Source organism: Dipodomys spectabilis, unplaced genomic scaffold (assembly GCF_019054845.1).
Source record: "Dipodomys spectabilis isolate Male_0828 unplaced genomic scaffold, ASM1905484v1 ptg000004l, whole genome shotgun sequence".
Classification (NCBI taxonomy): Eukaryota; Metazoa; Chordata; class Mammalia; order Rodentia; family Heteromyidae; genus Dipodomys; species Dipodomys spectabilis.
Genome location: NW_024870681.1, coordinates 4864813 through 4884780, shown reverse-complemented (window position 1 = coordinate 4884780; position 19968 = coordinate 4864813). Strand labels below are relative to the sequence as shown.

Sequence of the window (19968 nt, the reverse complement as noted above, 5' to 3'; positions counted from 1 at the left end):
GCAACAATACCTGAAAGAGGATCACAGGCAGGCTGGGGTAGGTGAGGGATGTCTAGCTGCAGAGCTACCACCAGCAGGGACACAGATACATCCAATTGCTTGGTTGTTGTCCTGAGACCTATAAGTACAGCTCTTCCACAGTCATCTGGAGGCCACCTTCCTGACCTGCCAGGCCATATGGCCCCACAGATGACAGCTCATTTCCTTGATAGTCTCACTGTTCAAACAGAGCAATGAAACCAGGTCCCTGCTGGAGATATTAGGGAGAAGAAAGGAATTGACATGTGGCTGTTGAGGGAGTGAAGTAGGATAGAGAAGATGTGTGACAGAGCCTCACAGACCCCAAATTAATCCCAGTTCCCCTTTTCTTAGCTACATGACTAAGGGGCTGGGAATGTGGGTTAGTGGTAGAGTGCTTGCCTAGCATGCATGAAGCTATGGGTTCAGTTCCTCAGTACCACATAAACAGAAAATGCCGGAAGTGGCGCTGTGGTTCAAGTGGTAGAGTGCTAGCCTTGAGAAAAAGCAGTTCAGAGACAGTGCCCAGACCCTGAGTTCAAGCCCCAGAACTGGCAAAAAGAAAAAAAAAACTTCATGACTAAGACTAAGTGGATGAGCCTCGATTTCCTCATCTGTAAAGTACAGATGAATCTGGATGGCTAACAGATCCAAAGAGCTCCCTGCAGACTGCAAAAATCAGAATGACAGAGGACTTTCAAATGCCCTACACCCATCATGGGAGCCTAGAGCCACCTCAAAGGGAACCTCTGATGCACCTTTGCCTCCTCCCCCCCCCCACTCCCCGCCTTTTTCCTAGTAGTAGAGCTTGAACTCAGAGCCTTGCATTCCCATTTGGCTTTTTCCCCTCAAGGGTAGTGCTCTACCACTTGAGCCACAGCTCTACTTCTGGCTTTTTGCTGGCTAGTTGGAAATAAAGTATCTCCTGGACAGGACGGCTTCGAACCACAATCCTCAGATCTCAGCATCCTGAATAGCTAAGATTACAGATGTGAGCCACTGACACCCAGCAGCCTTGCCTCATTGTGCTATTTTACTCTGAGAAATTTAAGGAAGCAGTGAAGGAGCCACTTCCTAGTGTAATTCGGGCTAACTGGCAGAGCTCTTGTGGGATGTGGCTATGGTTTTCAAGACCAGTCTATAAATACAGCTCCTATGCATGAGTAGAGAAAGGCAGCCCCTGTAGGCTCAAGATTAGCAAGTAGAAGTCAACTCCACTAACAGTACCAAAAATATTTCTTCTTCCAAGCTAATAATATTCCACCTCAGGGGGCTTAGGGATCAAACACCTCTCTGTGGGCCCCCCCCCCCCCGCTAATGTGCCATTTTTAAGTTGCATGTGGACCTAGACAGCATGACCCAAAATGGGCCCTGTGGAGCTTCAGGAGTTTGAGATGTTATCTGTGAGACAAATAGCAAAGAATACAGGGTCAAAAAGAATCTAGGGCTAGACAGTGTCGCACACATTTATTCATCTTTTTAATATGCTACATCATGAAACCCCAAGGTAGTAATATCGCACGCAGCATTTATTTCCTAAATGCCTTTGGCCTTGGAAATCTTTTCCATATAGGAGCTCACCAAATACACTTTTTTTTTTTTTTTTTGGAAAAGCTGTCCTAGACTATTGAAATACAGATTTCATGAGCAGACTTTTCTAAAGGAAATTAAATTGAAGACAGGTGGGAGGTTGTTAAAAATGAAACTCTGTGTAGAAACCTCTGGGTAACTTTAAAGATAAAAGAAATAGGCAGTGGGTTATCTGGGTTGCACATGAGAGGAACTTGAATCAAACAAGCTTAGGCATCAAAAGAATTGCATTGCCCTTGGAATCTGAAGCAAGCTTCAACAACCAATCAGCAGGGGAGTAAGGATGTAGCTCGGTGAGTACTGGAGCCAAGGGCACCTACACCCAGGAACGCTCACCCTTCCTCTCTCCAAGTCCTTTTCGTTCTCTCTCACTAGACTCTTGTGCATACACACACACACATCCCTCCCACCTCTGCATACACATGTGGCTCCCTCCCAACAGAGACTAAGATTTTTTTTTTAATTTTACAGATCCTACCACCAGGCCTGAGACTACTTTGATTGCCTCATTGATCTCCTACTTAATTTTTTTTTAAAAGCAGGCAAGAGAACCATTGGCCCAGCTCAGTCAGATGGCCCACCCCTAGACCAATCATTTGCAAGCAGGAGAGTGCATTCCAGTGGGAATCATCTGATAGATCTTGAGGAAGCTGCACAGATGGTGGAGGGAGTCGCCTGAGGATTATCCTAGGGAGATAGTCCCACTTTGGCAGTGTTGGAAGAGAATTGCTGAGGGTGAGGGCTGGAGGGAGTTACCTCTGAGGAAACCATAATTGCTGTACAGGGAGCTCTCCTAACAAGCTCCATTCCTAAATGGATTTACTCCAACACTGTGGAAAGACCACAGTGGGGCCCTCCCTCCCCATCTCCATCTAATTCTCATTCATTTTGATGAATACTCTTTTAAATCAAAGATAATCCGCTTTGATTTTTCCCAAATCCTACTGTTAAGTATGCATGAACGTGATAGTATATCAGATATAATTTTGAGTAGAGGATTTATGTTTAAAATCTCTGCTGTAGTAGGGGTGAAGAGCTACCTCCTGTTATCCTGTGAGTTTCCACCTCCCACTGCCTACCTTATAGAATTGCCTCTGCCGTGCTGGTGTTCCCTCTGCTTCTGAAATACCCCAAGATACTCTTCCTTCAGAGTACCTTTCTTAGCTTACCTAGAATTTCTTGCTCTGGTGTCCACTTGGCTGATTGCCTCCTTTGTTCAGTCTTGGCTCAAATATGGTTTTTCAGTGAGGCCTGTCCTGGTAGTCCTGGGGCTTGAACACAGAGCCCGGATGCAGTCCCTTAGCTATTGTGCTCAAGACTAGCAGTTTACTACTTGAGCCACACCTCCACTTTCAGGGTTGCTTTTTGTTTTGTTTTTGGGTTTTTTTGTTTGTTTGTTTTTTTGCTGGTTAATTGCAGATAAGACTTCCCTCCAAAATCCTCAGATATCAGCCTCCTGAGTAGTAAGGATTACTGGCAGGAGCCACGTGTCCGTGGCCTTGCCTGTCCTATTTAACATTGAACCCCACCCACTCCTTCCTATCACTCTTTATCTGACTCACCTGATCTCCTTCTAGTAAACCGTAAGATTGATTTACTTAATCATTATTGGCTGTCCTTTCCCATTAAAACATAAAATCCCAAAATGTTAGGAATTTTGGATGGATGTATAGCTGAGTGATAAGTATTTGTTGAGAGGAAAAACAAAGGTGTTGGGGCCAGGGGTAACAGAGAAACTGGCATTAGTGGGCAACTATTAAATGCCATGAACATTCTTTCCCATTGCTCTTCCTGATTTCACTGCTAACAAGTATTACAAGAACCCAGGGAGGTTCATGAAGTTTCTGGTAGGCCCATACTTGGTTAAATAGTTGAATCAAGCTTAAAACCTACATTGGAACCAAAAAGCCATAACATGTCTTCCACTAAATCCCTTAAGGGTTCAAACTGTGATTGTCAAAGCACTGCCCTGAAAATGCTCAGGAAGAATGCTTCAGGTGACATCTCTGGAAAGAAAGGGACACATAATGATAGGTCTGGCTAGTCCTCTTTTTTTTTTATTTGTTGCTTTTTCTTTTTAAGAGCAGAATCATTATGTTGATAGCTTTAGCACAGTCCCCACATCCAAACAGATGAAAGTGGAGTTGTTCTGGTTCAACTGGAGATGGGGTGGGGGTGCAGTCTGCTTTCTCCCTGGCTCCCTGTGGCCAATCCTGGACATTCTTGAGGAACTCAGTTTGAGAACCATTGAATAGAAAGCAGAACTCATGGCATGTTTGCAGAGCTGCTGAGCCTCAAGAATGCCAGTTTCAATTTCTGATTAAACATGGTGGATTGAACATTTGAATTCATGGGAAGCACCATATCCAAACCCCAGATATTAAAAACCAATCTCTTGGAGGATTGGAATTAAGAGATTCTTAAAAAAAAAAAATAAAACAAATAAAAAATAGGATAGAAGAAAGGAAGGAAGGAAGGAAGAAGGAAGGAAGGAATTCAAAAACCAGAGGACAAGCCACATCATCAGGCATCCTACCAACTCAGAGTTCTAGAATAATAAAACTAAGACAGTGAAGAAGTAACCTGGAAAAGTATGAATATCATCAAAAATCCTCAGCTAAAGGCCAAGGCTTCCCTCACTGAAGGAAGTTCACCAGATTCTGTCTGCAACCATAGCCAAACACCCAGACCAAGATACACCTTAGCCAAACTCTGGCAAGCAGAAAGGAAGGAAATCTTTAGAATTTCTGGGGAGAAAAGAAAGGGATTTACATGATTCTGCTCTCTGAATGGCACAGACTTCTCCATAGAAGCCATCAGAGTCACAAATCAATAGCACATGTGCCTTTGTCTTTCTGGGACTGAGAGTTTGATTCTTCTTGTCTTAAGAGAGAGCATTCTATACCCAGCCAACTATAAATGAGGGTAAAATGGGATCTCAGACAAAAAAGTGTCTCCTGCATAGGCTTTTCCCAGAAGTTAAGTGATTCAACCAAAAAAGAGAATCCCAGAAAGAGAGGATTAGGCCTCAGGAGAATTCCAGATGCAGCCAGGATGACAGCTGAGCAGGAACAGTTCCAAACCAGAGCCTACAGTGGTGGGCTTCAGACCGGAAGACCCTGAAGACCTGGCACTGTACTGAGAGCAGCTTCGCAGCTCTGCCTCAGAGGTCTGGCATGCCAGCCAGGCTACCAAGCAAGCCAAACAAACCAGGAAACAAAGTAAAGAGACTAAATAAACAAAACGAACAACAACAAAAAGAAGAGAAACAAATCGTTTTCCTGATCTCAAGAAAGAGATCGAACCGGGTACAGTGACACATATTTGTAATCCCAGCTACTCAGGAGGCAGATACTGGGAAGATTTTAGTTTACAGCCAGCCAGGGACAACAGACGAAAGATTCCCATCTTAACAGCTGAGCATGGTGGTAGGCCCCTCTCAACTTATACAGGAAGCGGAAGCATAAATCAGAAGATCATGATCCAGGCTGATGGGGAGTGGGGGGGTGGGAGGGGGCGGATATGCAAGACTTTATCCCCAAAGTAACTAAAGCCAAAAAGAGATGAGGAGGGTGGGTCAAGTAGTAGGACTCACAAGGTCCTAAGTTCAAACCCAAATACCACCCCAAAAGAAAAAAAAATAATATATTGCAACTAAGAAATGAATAGATGCCAACAAGCTAGTGCCCAGAGAAACACAAACGTGAAGAGCAGAAGGAACTGTTGGAGCAGTAAGCTGGGGAACAGGGGGTTAGGGAGGTGGGGCAGGAAACTGCTGATTTTCATGAGAAGCCTTGCAGCGCCATTTGGCTTTTTAAATTATGTACATAGGCTGCTTTGATGAAAATAAAAGTTAAATTAAAAATAATCATAAATTTTCAACGTAGCTGGAAGGCCAGAGAAGCTATCAAGGGTAAAGCTGTTTCCTATCACCCCATTAGAAACAGGGTGTGACAAGAACAGATGCTAATGGTTGCTATGGTTTCTCCAACATCTCTGCTCCTGAAAGGGGGGGGGGGGGGGGATTCTTGTCATGGTGCCAGGTTCTAAGAACTTCTTCAGAATGAGAAGGACAGGCTATGACCTGAATTCTCAGTCATGGGGACAGGCAGCCACCAGCAAAGATGCAATGCTTTCGGAGGGGTCCTTTGTGCTAGCTGTTGAGGTGTCTTCATGGTGCCTGAGGATTCTGAAAAACAAATATGCCATAAATCAAAAGCATCATCGGAGGCAGGAATCTAATCTATCAAGCAGCCCAAAGCAGCCTGAGTCTTATCAGGACCTGCTAAGTGATGTGTAGAAAATTTGGTGACATTAGGTGGCACTCCCAGACAGCCAGACAGAGGTCCAAGGACAGCACCAAGGAAACAGACAAAATAGACCCCTTCTCTCTCCCCCCTCCCCACCCCTAGAGCTCAAGGCACCTACTTAGTAAGTCTCCTTTGAATACCTATGCGCTAGGCAACCCAGTGATACAGATATAGACCATATAATGACACAAATCCCGGTGTTTGAAGAATTCACAAATCAGGAACTATCTCAGGATTCTCGAGACTATTTTCTAGTGAGAGAATTTCATTCAGCCCACAACTTTCATATCAAGTACCCAAGAAGAGCGAGACTCTGCAATCCTGTCAGGGAACATGCAAAAATAACTGTCATCAAATGCTCTAATCAACGGAAGATACAGGAAGAACAAAAGAGGGGACAGACAGTTCCAGAAGAGAGAAAAAGAGCTCTCTCAAGGAAGCTGCAGAGAGGAAATGATCTTGGTTCAGATCTCAGACCTGTTTGCCAGGTTCCTGGGAACTGCAAGAGAGTTAGAGGGGAATTGGCAGACCAATGTCCCAAATAGAAGAACAAGAAGGAGGAACAAAATCAAGAATGGCCCAGACTGCGCTGCAGCATGGTGTGTTTTACTGAATCCTTCCACTCAAAGTGTGATCCTCCAACCCAGAGCATTGGCCTCCTCACCTGTGAGTTTGATGGATGTGCAGCATCTCCATACCTACCCTGACTCCGTATCGTAACTGAATTCCTCTGACCGGTGGGCACCACTGGAAACCTGGCAAATGTCTCCTTAACACAGGAATATTTCTCTGAAGGCAACCATGCTTTTTGTGTATCTGTTGGTTGAAAAGGTATTAGACACACCAAGTTGCTAGCCATCTCATAATGCTTTGTATGAACTCCATAATCGTATCCTAGTCTATATTCTATATGATCTCTTTTGCTGGTGCCCCTGACAGCTACCATCAGTACAGATAAACAGAGCTCTTCTGCCATGTCTGCATCCTTTCTGAGATGTGGCACTCATTCGTGGCCTATCAAAACCCCCACAAGCTGGTTGCCCACTCAGAGTCAGCAGCCTTCTTGTATAGTAATTTATAATCTCCAAGCCTGAATGCATGAGGGAAATACATTACTTAAAGAATCCTTGGGATAAATCTTTTTTAATGAGATTAGACCCAACACTACACACACACACAAAGTGCCTTCACTAATGTATGTTTGTGATTGCTCGGTTTAGCAGGAATGGAAGTTAGCCAGAGTTGTGGGTCACGTGACCAGCACCTGACCTCACTGTCTTTTTCCTCAATGTGGATAGGGGACCCTACAGAACTGAATTCCTTCACTGACATTCTATACTCTGATCCTCAGACCTTCTCGTGGTGGCCCCCAGGCCAGTTCTAATTCCTTTAATATAGTCATTCACATAAATGATGCAGTAAAACAGGTCTCAGAGCCATTGACTGGCTCTCCCAGGACTTTGCAGTCTGATTTGGTCCTTTATGCCCTAAATATTGAGGGGAAAGAAAAGATTGCTTTGAGTAACACTTCAGCACAATGTAACCCGTATGTACTAAAGAAAGTCAACTTTTTTTTTTTTTTTGGTCGGTCGTGGGGCTTGAACTTTGGGCCTGGGCACTGTTCCTCAGCTCTTCAGCTCAAGGCTAGCGCTCTACCACTTGAGCCACAGCGCCACTTCTGGCTTTTTCTGCTTATGTGGTGCTAAGGAATCGAACCCAGGTCCTCATGCATATGAGGCAAGCACTCTACCACTGAGCCACCTTCCCAGCCCATGGAAGTCATCTTTTAAAGTATTTTTGAACTTCATGGGAGAAGGAGCTGGATTGCAAGCACCTTCCCCCAAAACTCTAGAGACCACTCCATGGCATCTTCTGGATCACAAGCCGTTTTCCAGAGAACTCAGTGAGACATCACACAGCTACCCAGAACAGACATAATTGCAGCCCATCCAGCCAAGGAAAGACAGTATTAATATTTTTTCCCCTCAGAAGTTCGCCTAGCCTCAAAATGTCACTTGGGAGCAACGGAGTGTGAATCTGCCTGTCTCTGTACTAGTTTTAGATTTTCTTACCTAAAGATGATGCCCTTACTGGGCTGGTCTACCAGGGAGAGGCAGAAGGGAGGGCAAGGCACACATTTTCCAATTTTAGATTGGCAGCAATTTGTGGATTCCTTAACAGACCCGGCCTCTCCTACTTGTGATGAGAATCCTGAACAGCCATGTCTCTTTTTTAATGAGATACAATGAGGTTAAGAGATTTACACACGGTCCTCAGCTCATAGACATTTAGTGCTAAAAGTATAACCTGAGAGATGAACGCCCACTTTGTTTTTTAACCAAAAGGAAGCCACAGCTCGGAGAGGCAGTATTGTAACTTGCCTGTGGTCACATGGATTTTGAGTAATGTGGCTGAGAGGCACTTCCCTGCCTCCCTTGACAGACTCTGGGCCACTTCCGTTTCTCTGGCTCACACAGAAATGCAAGGACTAACATGGCACCTGTCGGTAGATTCAAAGAAGATTCAGCAAGTCCTTTTGCCCGGGGCTCTTGTGGACTAGGGTAGGACTCTTACCCCATTATTGTCACCATGTCATACCCAGCCAACTTTCCCGTAGACCTGAAAGAACAAAGACTGCCAAGCCCACTGCAAATTAGACTACTCCTCCATCCTGTCCAGTATGGAACTTATGAGCTTGATACCTGGGGCTGATTGACAAAGAGAAGTGGAGATGAAAGGAACTAGACATGTGACTCCCAGGCTGTCCCTAACAGTCACCTGCCTTACTGCTATTGGCCAACCTCTGCTCTATAGACTTCTGGCTTCTCACCTGAAAGATGAGAAATTTGATGAATTAAAGATGAAGCTTGAGCTCCCCTGGCTCCAAAATCCTGTGTAGCCTTGAATTATAATCTCTGGGGCATATCCTTTATTTTCATTGAGCTTTGATTTCTTCCCCTGCAAAAAAAATAGAATATAAAAATAAAATAAAATATAGTACACGGAGACATTGATTGACCCCCTGCCTTGGGTAGCTGCAAAGATCCAGACAGATGAAGTCCGTCAGGATCCCATAGCTAGCCTCACTGCCAGTGTTGTTGCTTGCTCTGCTCCAGAGAGAAGTCAAAGCTCTCAAAAGCTCAGATCCCTAGCCAGAAAAGTCCCCAAGGCCCACAGCCTAATGTTGACTATGACCAGTGACACCAGAAAGGCACAAAGTATAGAAGCAAAGCCACATGTCAGAAGGGAAAGAGTTTGGACCTTGGAGGCCAAAAGATCCAGGCTTGGTTTTGGATTTGCTGTGTGGCTACAGCAAGCTAACCCCCCTGAGCTTTTGCTTATCCATTTGTGCAATGTGGTGGAGGGCAAAGCCTACCTTGTGGAGTAACTATGAGGAGTAAATGGAATGAACAGCTGGCCACCGACTGCATCCTTGACACTGACCTTCTGTTCTTGAACTAGGCCAAGTATATCTGTATTTCAGGGCCTTTGTACTTGCTGGTTCCCTTACCTAGAAGGCTTTCTCTGAGTCATTTCATGACTTACCAGCTCACTTCACTCAGGTTTACCACACAAATGTCATCATTTATAAAGGGCTTCCCTGAGACTCCCATCCACATTCACCATGCCCCTGTTTCTACTTCACCTTTCCTCGTAGCAGGTCACACAAACCTAATACTACATTTAGTCCAGTTTGCTGCCTGTCTCCTCCAGAACAGAGCTCCATGAGAACTGAGTCTCTGCTTCTTTTGCTGCTGGACCCCTAGTCCTTGACCAGCAGGCATTTGACATAATTCTGTCCAGTGACCAAGGGAATAAATGTGGAATGGTATAAAGTATCCAGCTCTGGATCTAGCCCTCAGGAAGGTCAGCTCTTCTTTGTTTGTTTTCAACTCCAGAGAGGCATCTTAACAAATGCTTTTGGATAGGTATCGGTGGCTCAGGCCGGAATCTTAACTATTCAGGAGGCTGAGATCTGAGGATCACGGTTCCTCCCAACTGGGGCAGAAAAGCCCAGGAAACTCTTTTTTTAAAATAACTTTCTTTCTTCTTTTAAATTATTATTATATGTATATTATCTTTAAATAGTTGTACAAAGGGGTTTTCATTCAACAAATCAGTTTATAAGAATAATGCATCTTGACCAACCTTTCATCTGCTAAAAGCTAGAAACAGAGCTTTGGCTCAAGCGGTAGAGTGCCAGCCTTGAGCAAAAAAAGTCTTTAGGACACTGCCCCAACCCTGAAGTCAAGTCCCAGTACTATCATCAGAAAGCTGTAGGGATATTAGAAGTAAGATCAAGGTCCCTACAGTTCAGAGATAGATATCCCTCCCCCACTGACACACATACACACACAATTTTCATCTCCCTAGGAAATGCAAAAGTCCACAGCAGCAAGTCAACAGGACAGCAATACAAGGTGGCACAGCATCCTGGGACTGGTAGCAGGAGAGCTCTCACTCTAGGAATGGGAGACTGAAGCTGCTATCAGACAACAGAGCCACTGGCCCTCCAAAGTGACAGGTAGTGATCCAGAAAATAGAGCCGAAGGATTGAACTACCTGAGCCCTATTTAGGTCCAACCATTCAATGATCACAACCAAACCCAAAGGGCAAAAAATATCCATCCATCTAGTCCCCAATATCAGACCCTCCCGCCCCCATTGAAGAGCAGAATAAGGAGGCACTAGAGGACACGGATCAAGTTCTGGTCCTCCCACGTAAAGCCCTTTGGCACCAACGTGACCCCTCTCACCCACCCCTCCCAAACTGCTTGTAGAATGAGGGCCTTTTACCTCACCCCTGTAATAAAGTCAGTTGTGTCCAAAATAAGATTGCTTTGTAAATAACACATCCCTTGCCTGAGCCTAGAAAACTCCCTCGGCTTTTCAGACAAGCATGTCTGCCTCTTTCTCTCCAATGCCTATTTCCTTGGCGTGTTTCCTGCAATTTGCAAGATTAAAGATTTAAGCGTATTCGACTGTCACATCCTTTCCCTGCCCCATTATGCATTCTGCCCATCACTCCCGTCTCCTTCCTCGGAGCTCCCAAATCCTGGCTGCACACACAGGAAACAGCTCCCCAGGTAGATCCGCCTTGTACATGCTGTGTCATGCTTCAGAAGAGGGCATGGAGAATCTGAGAGTCTGGTGCTTCTGTCAAACCACATGTTCTTCTTGACTCAGCACGGTCTTTTACGTTACACTGGGGTTCAACTCAGTCCCAATTAACTAGGGCCCCGAATACCACCTATGGAGTACTTTTCCTTGTCTTCCTGCCCTCTGTGTCTCTCTGAGGCTTTGGATCTTGGTGTTGATGATGTGTAAACAAATTCTTCACTGCACTGGGAGGAGAGGAGGGAAGGGGGGGCCGCACTCCAATGGAACCTAGCATTGAAGCTCAGAATGAGAACCAGCTTAGTTCTGCCTAGTACCAGTCCAGCTATCAGAAACCAGAAACCATGGCATGTGGGGTAACCGTCTGGATAATCATTCTCTGGAAATTCTTTCAATGATTGCTAGGAATTCACTTTTTTTTGTCGTGGGGCCTGAACTCTGGGTCTGGGAGCTGTCCCTCAGCTCTTCAGCTCAAGGCTAGCGCTCTATCACTTGAGCCACAGCGCCACTTCCGGCTTTTTTCTTTTTGCTTATGTGGTGCTGAGGAATCGAACCCAGGGCCTCAGGCATGCAAGGCAAGCGCTCTACCACTGAGCCACCTTTCAGCCCCAGAATTCACTTTTACAAACAAATATTAGCAATCTATTGTCTAACTATTTTTTAACGCATACTCATTTTGCACCAGGAACCACAAGTCATGTGGGAGGTCTCAGTAATTGTGCTGGCAGCCACTATTGTCCTGAGTGCAACCCCACCTGGAACTCAGTTGGGGAGACTGGGGAGACCTGGGGTCTGGTGTTTTCCCGCATCCTGGGATGATACCCAGGCAGGTACCCAGCAGGTCAGAGAGCTGGGAACAGAAGAAAACATACCAAGAACACTTTCTCAGTCATTTGCTTCATCCAACAACACCTCTGCTGTGGGCCAAACCCTGTGCTGGGGGTTTCAGAGGTCCTGACCATGAAGAGGATATTCCTATTCCTCATTCTCCATCTGAGAACCAGGGTATCTGCTCACACTAAATGAACCACACCCTTAGTAGGCTGGAAAGAGTGTTAAATTTTAAAGCATGAGATTTGCTTCAGACCCTGGCTCAGCTCTTGACTTACTATGTTGTCACCTTTGGGCAAATCCTTTCCCCTCTCTGAACTAGATCCCTATTTGTTCAAGTGTGGCTGGCCTTGTACAACCTACATCAGATTCCTAGAAATGCAGATTGATGGATTCCACCCAGAGTGATGAATTTTGAGTCAGCATTTTCAGGAATGGGCCCCTGGAGTCATTGCCCTGGTCTCTCTGAGTGGTTTTAATGGGCCTTCTGGCTTGAAAACTTCAGAGACAGGTGGCCTGAGGTCACCTTGGGCTCTATCAGTCTTATGAGTCTTTCTTGGTGACCCAGCTCTCAACAACATGCTAAGTCCAGGAAATGGCAGATAGTAGAGGTGGAAATGGAAGAGAAAAAATAAAGGGGGAGAGCACCTGCTTTTGACCAACTCAGAGAACAATACACATGAGGGAAGCCAAGGGCTACTATTGCAAGACACAGAAGCTAACCCTATCTAGAAAAATAACTGTATATGAACTCTGTACAGGAAGAAATGCCAGGAGAAAGCAGAGCCAGAGGGCTTGGAACTGCAGCCATAGTCTGACCATAAACATAGGTTTCTGCTGCTCAAAACCCCAACCAAAGACAGCTATTGGTGGCACATATCTGTAATCCTAGCTACTCGGAAGGCTGGGATCTGAGGATTAAGGTTCAAAGCCAGCCGGAGCAGGAAATCTCTAATTAACTACCAGAAAACTGGAAGTGGTGCTGTAGCTCAAAGTGGTAGAGCACTATCCTGGAGCAAAAGAGCTCAGGGACAGTGCCCAGACTGTGAGTTCAAGCACTACAACTGACAAAAAAAGAAATAACCAAGCTCCCGAGGGCCTCAAAACAAGAGACCCATGAATGTACCTGCCTGTGAAGGTAGGGTGGTGGAGTCCTCATTAACCCTGTAGCTCTGTGATGATGAGGGTTTTCTTATAGCTGAAGGTTCTAGAAATACACTGTCCAGTAATAGTGCCACGAGTCAGGTGCAGCTGTGTGAATTGGATGTAATTAATTAAAATGAAAACTCCTCAGTCACCTTAGTAACCTATCATGGCCAGCGGCTAGCATGCTGGACAGCACAGGTTGCAGAGCCGAAAGTTTCCTGGACCCAGCTTATCCACTGCTTAGCATTCCTTGCAAATGATTGCTGAATGTTTGTAAAGAAATGAGGCTACTTTAGGATTTTTTTTTTTTACTCTCTGTGGCAGCTACATCTGCTTCAGGAATAAACTGGCACCTCCAGCAAACCCCTAACCCAGCCTGATTAGCCTCAGGCGGTGCTCGCTGATGGAGGAGCGAGTGGCTGTCCGTTTTGCCCATTACATACAGTGTTTCAGACAGAAAGGCTTCATTTCTCATTTCTTCCTGTAAGCCACAGGTCTGCTCTTTGAGCCTTGTCTTACTGATGGTAAGATTTCTCAAGCTCAGTTGTATAGCAAGCACACAGCTTCCACTCGCTCTGGAAAACACATTTTGGCACCTCTCCCCTCGCCTCCCTGGGATATTCTGGTAATATCAACATCATACCATTCTCAATTCTTCTCCCCATTTGAGCCCGGTCTTCGGGCTCCTCATCCTCTGCCTTGAGAAGACCGTAGATAACATAGCTATTGATTGCTGGTCATTCAACTCCTCCTCCCATCTAGTCCTCCCTCTCTTGAAGTCCTCTTCCCTGGCCTGGAAACTTTCACAGAAGATCTGCCTGTCTACTAAGCTGAAGCTAAGTAAGACAAGTGAAGTGAATACGACACTGTCTCCTCTCTGGAACAATTCGCCCACCAATGAGAGAGAGTGGCATAAATCCACAGGGACAGGAGAACCTATGAATAGGGATTGGGATGGGAGATCTCAGAAGAAACATCACAGAAATGACCCTGCAGGCAAAAGAGGGATCCATTCGCTTATTGCCATGAAGCTGTTTCTAAATCCTGGTCAAAGCCTCTTTTTCCTAAAACCCCATCTCAGTCACTGGATTCCTTGTGCGAATTATGAAAGCCCTGTCTATTCTTCTTCCCACCCTGTCTGCAGCTTGACCTTCCTTTCCAGGCACCTCTGACCTGGGAATCTCACTCAGCTCTGAATTCCCCTTACCAAACATGCCAGGGTCCTAAACTCCCTTGTTTCCTGCATTCCTGTAGCTGGTCCCTGCTACCTTCCCAAGCTTGCTGTCCTTTTCTTATTGACTCTAATTTTATTGTTATTATTAAGGTGTTGTGAAAAGGGGTTACCATTTCATAAGTCAGGTGATAAACATATTCCTTTGTTGAACAATGTCACCCCTTCATTTGCTTCCCCAGCCCCCAGTTTCCCCCTCCCATCTGTGTCTAGAGTGTATACTGAATAACATGGCTGCATTTGTTCACCCTTCCTCCCTTTTCATGCCCTCCTTTTACCCCCATAAAAAGGTAAACACACACACACACACACACACACACACACACACACACACACACACAGCATGGTTCAGCCTTTGTTTCCTGTGCTAGCTTTGGTGCATCTACAAGCCCTCCCCAAGCCATGGACCCAGTACTGGCACATACTTCTCTCCACTCTATCTTCCCTATTTCTCAAATGTGCCCATCTTTCCTTTTAAAACAGTCCTTGACTTAGACTCAGTTTTACCTGACCCAACAATAAGTGAGTAAGGTTGAATTCCAAAACATTCACCAATTCATTCAGTGTGCACTTTCTGAATGCCTACCATGCCCAGCTCTGAGCAGGACCGCTGAGCTCCACAAAGCCCAGCACCTGACCTGGAGATGTTGCAGCCTGATGCTGCAGTCAGATAAAAGATGGTCACCAGATGCGGCAGAAGCTCTAACAGATGGCTGTGGCGGCTACAATCAGACGAGACTAGGAGTTGCTTTGGGCAGGCTGGGAGGATAGACTTTAGTGATAAGTACAACTATGGTCAGGTGAACAAGCAGGAATACATTCTAGGCAAAGGAGCTATGTGTATCTGTGCCCAGCAGGAACCAACAGCAACCAATCTAAGTAGCCACATAGGCCACAAAACCAAGTGCTGCCAGAGAAAAGTGGGAACTGAGACAATTTGAGGAGCTAGGCTCCTCATCAGCTACAGACAGAGGCATTTTGGGAGCCCACTCTGCAGGCTGTTTGAAGAGGTAAGACAGACTGGGAAATTGAGTACAAGCTGATTCTCCAAGTGCATTCGCCACCTATTATGAGCAGAGCATACAGGGTAAGCCAGGGTCTGCTACCACCTCCTACAGCCAAAAGCCATTTCTCCTGACCAAGGAAGAGTTCAGAGAGCTTCTGCTCAACTTGCCCACCTCCTACAGCTCTTGAGGGGTAGAACAAGCCCTGTACTTCCATTGGGGCTATTCCAGCAGAGTACTTTTCCTCTTTCTGATTCTTCATCTTCAGCTCGTGGTTAGCAGGGACAGTAAAATGAAAGAACTTCGACGTCGAGGGTCTGGGTAGACACATAAAGAAGAAGGTGAGAGAATGCAGCCATCACAGCCAATTTACACATGTGGAAAATGAAGCCAGGAAAATTGAAGGGGATTAGTGAGGTTGAGAGACATGAAAAAAAAAAAAACTGTGAAAGAAGTGCATGTCGGGCTGGGAAGGTGGCTCAGTGGTAGAGCACTCGCCTTGCATGCATGAGGGCCTGGGTTCGATTCCTCAGCACCACATAAGCAAAAAAGAAAAAAGCCGGAAGTGGCACTGTGGCTCAAGTGGTAGAGCGCTAGCCTTGAGCTGAAGAGCTGAGGGACAGCGCCCAGGCCCAGAGTTCAGGCCCCATGACCACCCCCTCCAAAAAAAAGAAGTGCATGTTGTTCATAAACTGATATGTTCCGTTGAAACTCTTGTGTACACCAACTTAGATAATAAAATCATAATAAAAGATAAAATAAAATATGAAGTAATTCAAAGAATCCTTCCAAGGCTGGAAGGCAGCTAGTCTTGAAAAGGAATTTATTCCTTTACTTTCCTCATAATTCCATTCCACAGATTTAGTGACTGAGACAAGCAGTTGGCCTAACTGACCTGAAAGTATTTCCCATTGTGGCTGAAACAGTGTGCCACAAACTTGGTGGCTAGAAAGAACACAAATTGGTTATCTTAAAATTCTTCAAGTCAAAGATCCAAATGGGTTTGGCTAGGTTTATTCAAATCAAGGTTGTTGGCAGGTCTCTGTCCCTCTCAGGAGGCTATCAGGGGAAAGCTTTTTCCAGCTTCTAGAAGCTGCCTCCATCCCTTAGCTTGAGTCTCCCACTCCATCTTCAAAAATCAACAGTGTGGCATCTTTCCATTTTCTCTGACAGATCTCCAGAATCCTCTCACAAAGACCTCTGTGATTACTTTGGACCTACCCACATAATCCAGGACAATTTCTCCATCTCAAGACCTTTCACTTAATGACACTGATACTGAACCTTTTGCTGTATAAGGTCACGCATTCAGTTTCCAGCAACACGGGTGTGAATATCTCTCTGGACACAATCATCCAGCATGGACCTTTGGACATCTTGAACTTTTCAACCCTGAGCATCTGTCACTGACCCATACCTCTGTCCACCTTTGTTCTTTCAGAGGAAACGACATTTGAAGCGGGAGTGAAAGTTCAAATCCACAGTCAATCTGAGCCACCTTTCATTCAGGAGCTGGGATTTGGGGTGGCTCCAGGGTTCCAGACCTTCGTAGCCACACAGGAGCAGAGGGTAAGTTTCCTGGGCTCCCCAGGTCAGTGATCCTCAGCCCACCCCAGCTAGCCTCAGAGACCTGATGGGAGAAATGCAAAGCTCACTCTGGCAGGCTCTGAATCTGCTCAAGAAGCTTGGAATGGAGCTTGGGGCCATTCACAGTAAAGGGTTTTACCCTGAAACTGGAGAAGGATGCTGGCTGACCTCCTTCCTCAATTCTCCTACACTACTCATTGGCTCCTAAAATTGAGTGTGCAGGGAAACTCAGCTTGCTTTCTTTTCTTACTGAATGGTTGAAGACTTTTTTTCCCACAACATACTATCATGGTAGACTTTTCTTTACAGGTTAATACTTTTTACAAAAGTTATTTGAATGTTCAAGGAAAGTGCTCACCAGCATCTGATAGTCCGTCACTTGGATTAATTGAAAGCAGCCAACATAAAGAAAAGGCCTGGGAAAATCATTTCCCTGCCATAGTTAAGTGGAGTGAACTCCCCTACATGGGTTTCTACCCTCCCACCCTTTGATATAGCCCTGGGGCGGGGTCCATACTCAGCCAGCCACAATCACTGCAGGAAAGCTGCCAGTTCACAGAAGGAGGGCTGGCACCGCCTCATGTCTGAAATGAGTTTCACATCTCAGAAGGGAATCCTTAGCAGAATCTCAGTAGGATGGAAATCTCAAAGCAGGATGGCAGAGGGATACAGATACCAGCCCCCCGCCCCTCTCTCATCTCCTGGATATTTTTGGTCTGGTTTGCCTAGAATAGAAGTTGAAGAGATGAGGACATAGCAGAAGTCTTCAGCCAAATCACCCAAGACAACTTGTTTTGGATGGCTCCAAGCAGAGTGGAGTTGCTCCATGATAGGAGCACAGTCTAGGGCCGTAAGAAGAGGGAAGACTCAGGAGAGCCATGACCGGGCAGTAAGGAAGGATGTACACTTGAAACTGAGTAGTCTGACATGTTTTTAAATTTTGACTCAAAGGCCATCTTCCACCTGGCATTGTTCCCAGCTGTTTAGCCATTTTATAAAGCAATATGGTATGTTTAAAAAAAAAACTGGTTATGAGTCTGAAAGTGGGCTACATTTTTTTTAAGTCCCTAGGAGAGTGGATGATTTTAGGCCTCCTGTTTTGGACAGGGGGCAGTTGGTGTAAACTAAGGTCAGCCTCTCCTGCCAACAGATGGAGGGAGCCCTGGGAGGTTAGTCTGTCCTCTATGAGCCTCAGAGATTGGGGCATGTGCTGCCCACTATATGCAGAAATGGATGGGTAAGCCAGGATCCAAACAGTGTAACCAGAAAAGTGCTTTCCTGAGAACAAAAAGGATTACGTGGATGTCGGGAAGTTCAAGGCCCAGAAGTTGAGAGGCAGAAAGAGCGAGAATATGGATTATCCAGCAAAGGTGGACAGACAGACAGGTAAACTGGGAACCTCTTGAGAACTGTCAGAAATGAGCAAAGCCAGACATAAGTGGACGTAGTAAGTTGAAATTTCCATCTGTAATATGCTGTTGCTTCCAGGTGCCAGTGGCTCACGCCTGTAATCCTACCTACTCAGGATCTAAGGATCCCAGTTCAAAGTTAGCCTGGGCAGGAAAGCTGTGAGACTCTTATCTCCAGTCAACTAGCAAAAAGCCACAAGTGGAGATATGGTTCAAGTCATAGAGCACCAGCCTTGAGCACAAAAGCCAAGTGAGCGCAGAAAAAGAAAAATGCTATTGCCATAAGGACAAGGTCTAGGATGAACAGAACACAATTTGGATCTATATAGAAATGATTGGGTATGTCCACAGAGAATAAGGAAAGAGGAAGAGGGACAGATAGGAAGGGCTTGAACAGAATTAGAAAAAAAATGAATCATAAAATGCACTAAGCTACTTAGGAAGCTGAAATCTGAGGATAACAGTTCAAAACCAATCCAGGCAGGAAAGTCTGTGAGATTGTCATCTCTAATTAAACACCGAAAAGCCAGAAGTAGAGCTATGGCTTAAGTGGTAGAACACTAGCCTTGAATCAAAAAGCTAAGTAAGGGACAGTGCCCAGGCCACATTCAAGCAGGAAAGAGGAATGGTCCATGTAAAACCCACCTGGGTTTGCTAACTGGTCCTTATTCAAGTTGAGCCCCTACCTTCTCACAAAGGCTGAGAGACAGGTTCCAGTCTTCAGATATCAGCTGGAATGAATGGTACTTGTTTTTGACAGCTTTGAGCTCCTAGAAACTGTGTTAATGTTTGTGTAAGCCCTCATGGGCCAGGGTTAAAGGTTAGTGGAGAAGAGGCTCAGGAGAACCAGGCTGGAATGTGGTCAAGGGCAGATCTTCTGTCAGCACTTTGTTACACTGTGTGAGCAGATCCATATTGCCTGCAAAGGACTGGGCACGGGGTAGACCAACTGATGTGCAGAGGAATTCTTGAACTCTTGAAAGGTAAACTTTAGACATATTGTCTGAGGCAAGTCTGACTTGGTGGTCTGTTGTACCCCTTGTGGTGGCATTCGTTGGTGTCTAGCTTGTTAGTAGTATGCAGTGTAAAAGTGAGCAACCACCCTACCCATAACACCAGCTGCAGAAGAGAAGTTCTTGGAAGTAGCTATTAACTCAGCAGCCTGAGATGCACTTAGTACCCACCCCCACCCCACCCACCCCTTTCCGGGTTATGCTTACCTTCCATTCGTGATATGGAGGAAATTTCTGGGCTGAGTAGAAAATTGGAACTGATGATTTCTAAGAAGCTTTAAGTCTCTATTTCTCTTCCCACTACGAAACAGAGAGACCCCCCACAGCGAGCATGATGAAGAAACAGAGCACATCCCAGCTTCCCAGAGTAGAGTAGTTTGCTTTGAAGGATATGCTCAGCAAATCAACCCCATTCATATCAGCATTTCTGTGCTTATTATAACTAATAATAAGATATTTGTTAAACATTTTACAGTCCTCAAAGCATTTCCGCATCATCTCGTTTCATCATTTCATTCATATTAATAGAGAAATACAAAAGCACATCCCAGAGCTAAATCTAATAATACAGTATGTTTACCAATATATAAAAGAGCATATTCATAGGAAATAAGACTTGAAGGAAATAAGCCAAAATACCCACAGTGGGGGAATTGTGAATGATTCATTTTCTTCTCTGTTCTTTCCACATCTTTCCTAATGTGGCTTTAT

At 45.3% G+C, this 19968-nt stretch overlaps 1 protein-coding gene across 2 annotated transcripts in view; it reads left to right on the top strand.

The window, feature by feature from the left end:
- Asic2 (acid sensing ion channel subunit 2) overlaps positions 1-19968 on the top strand; it is a 1002658-nt gene that overhangs the window by 927689 nt on the left and 55001 nt on the right. For both annotated transcript variants that reach the window (XM_042694285.1, XM_042694273.1), the window contains exon 3: positions 16690-16817. In XM_042694285.1, coding sequence (XP_042550219.1) covers positions 16690-16817 — 128 coding nt within the window. The remainder of the gene's footprint in view (positions 1-16689; positions 16818-19968) is intronic.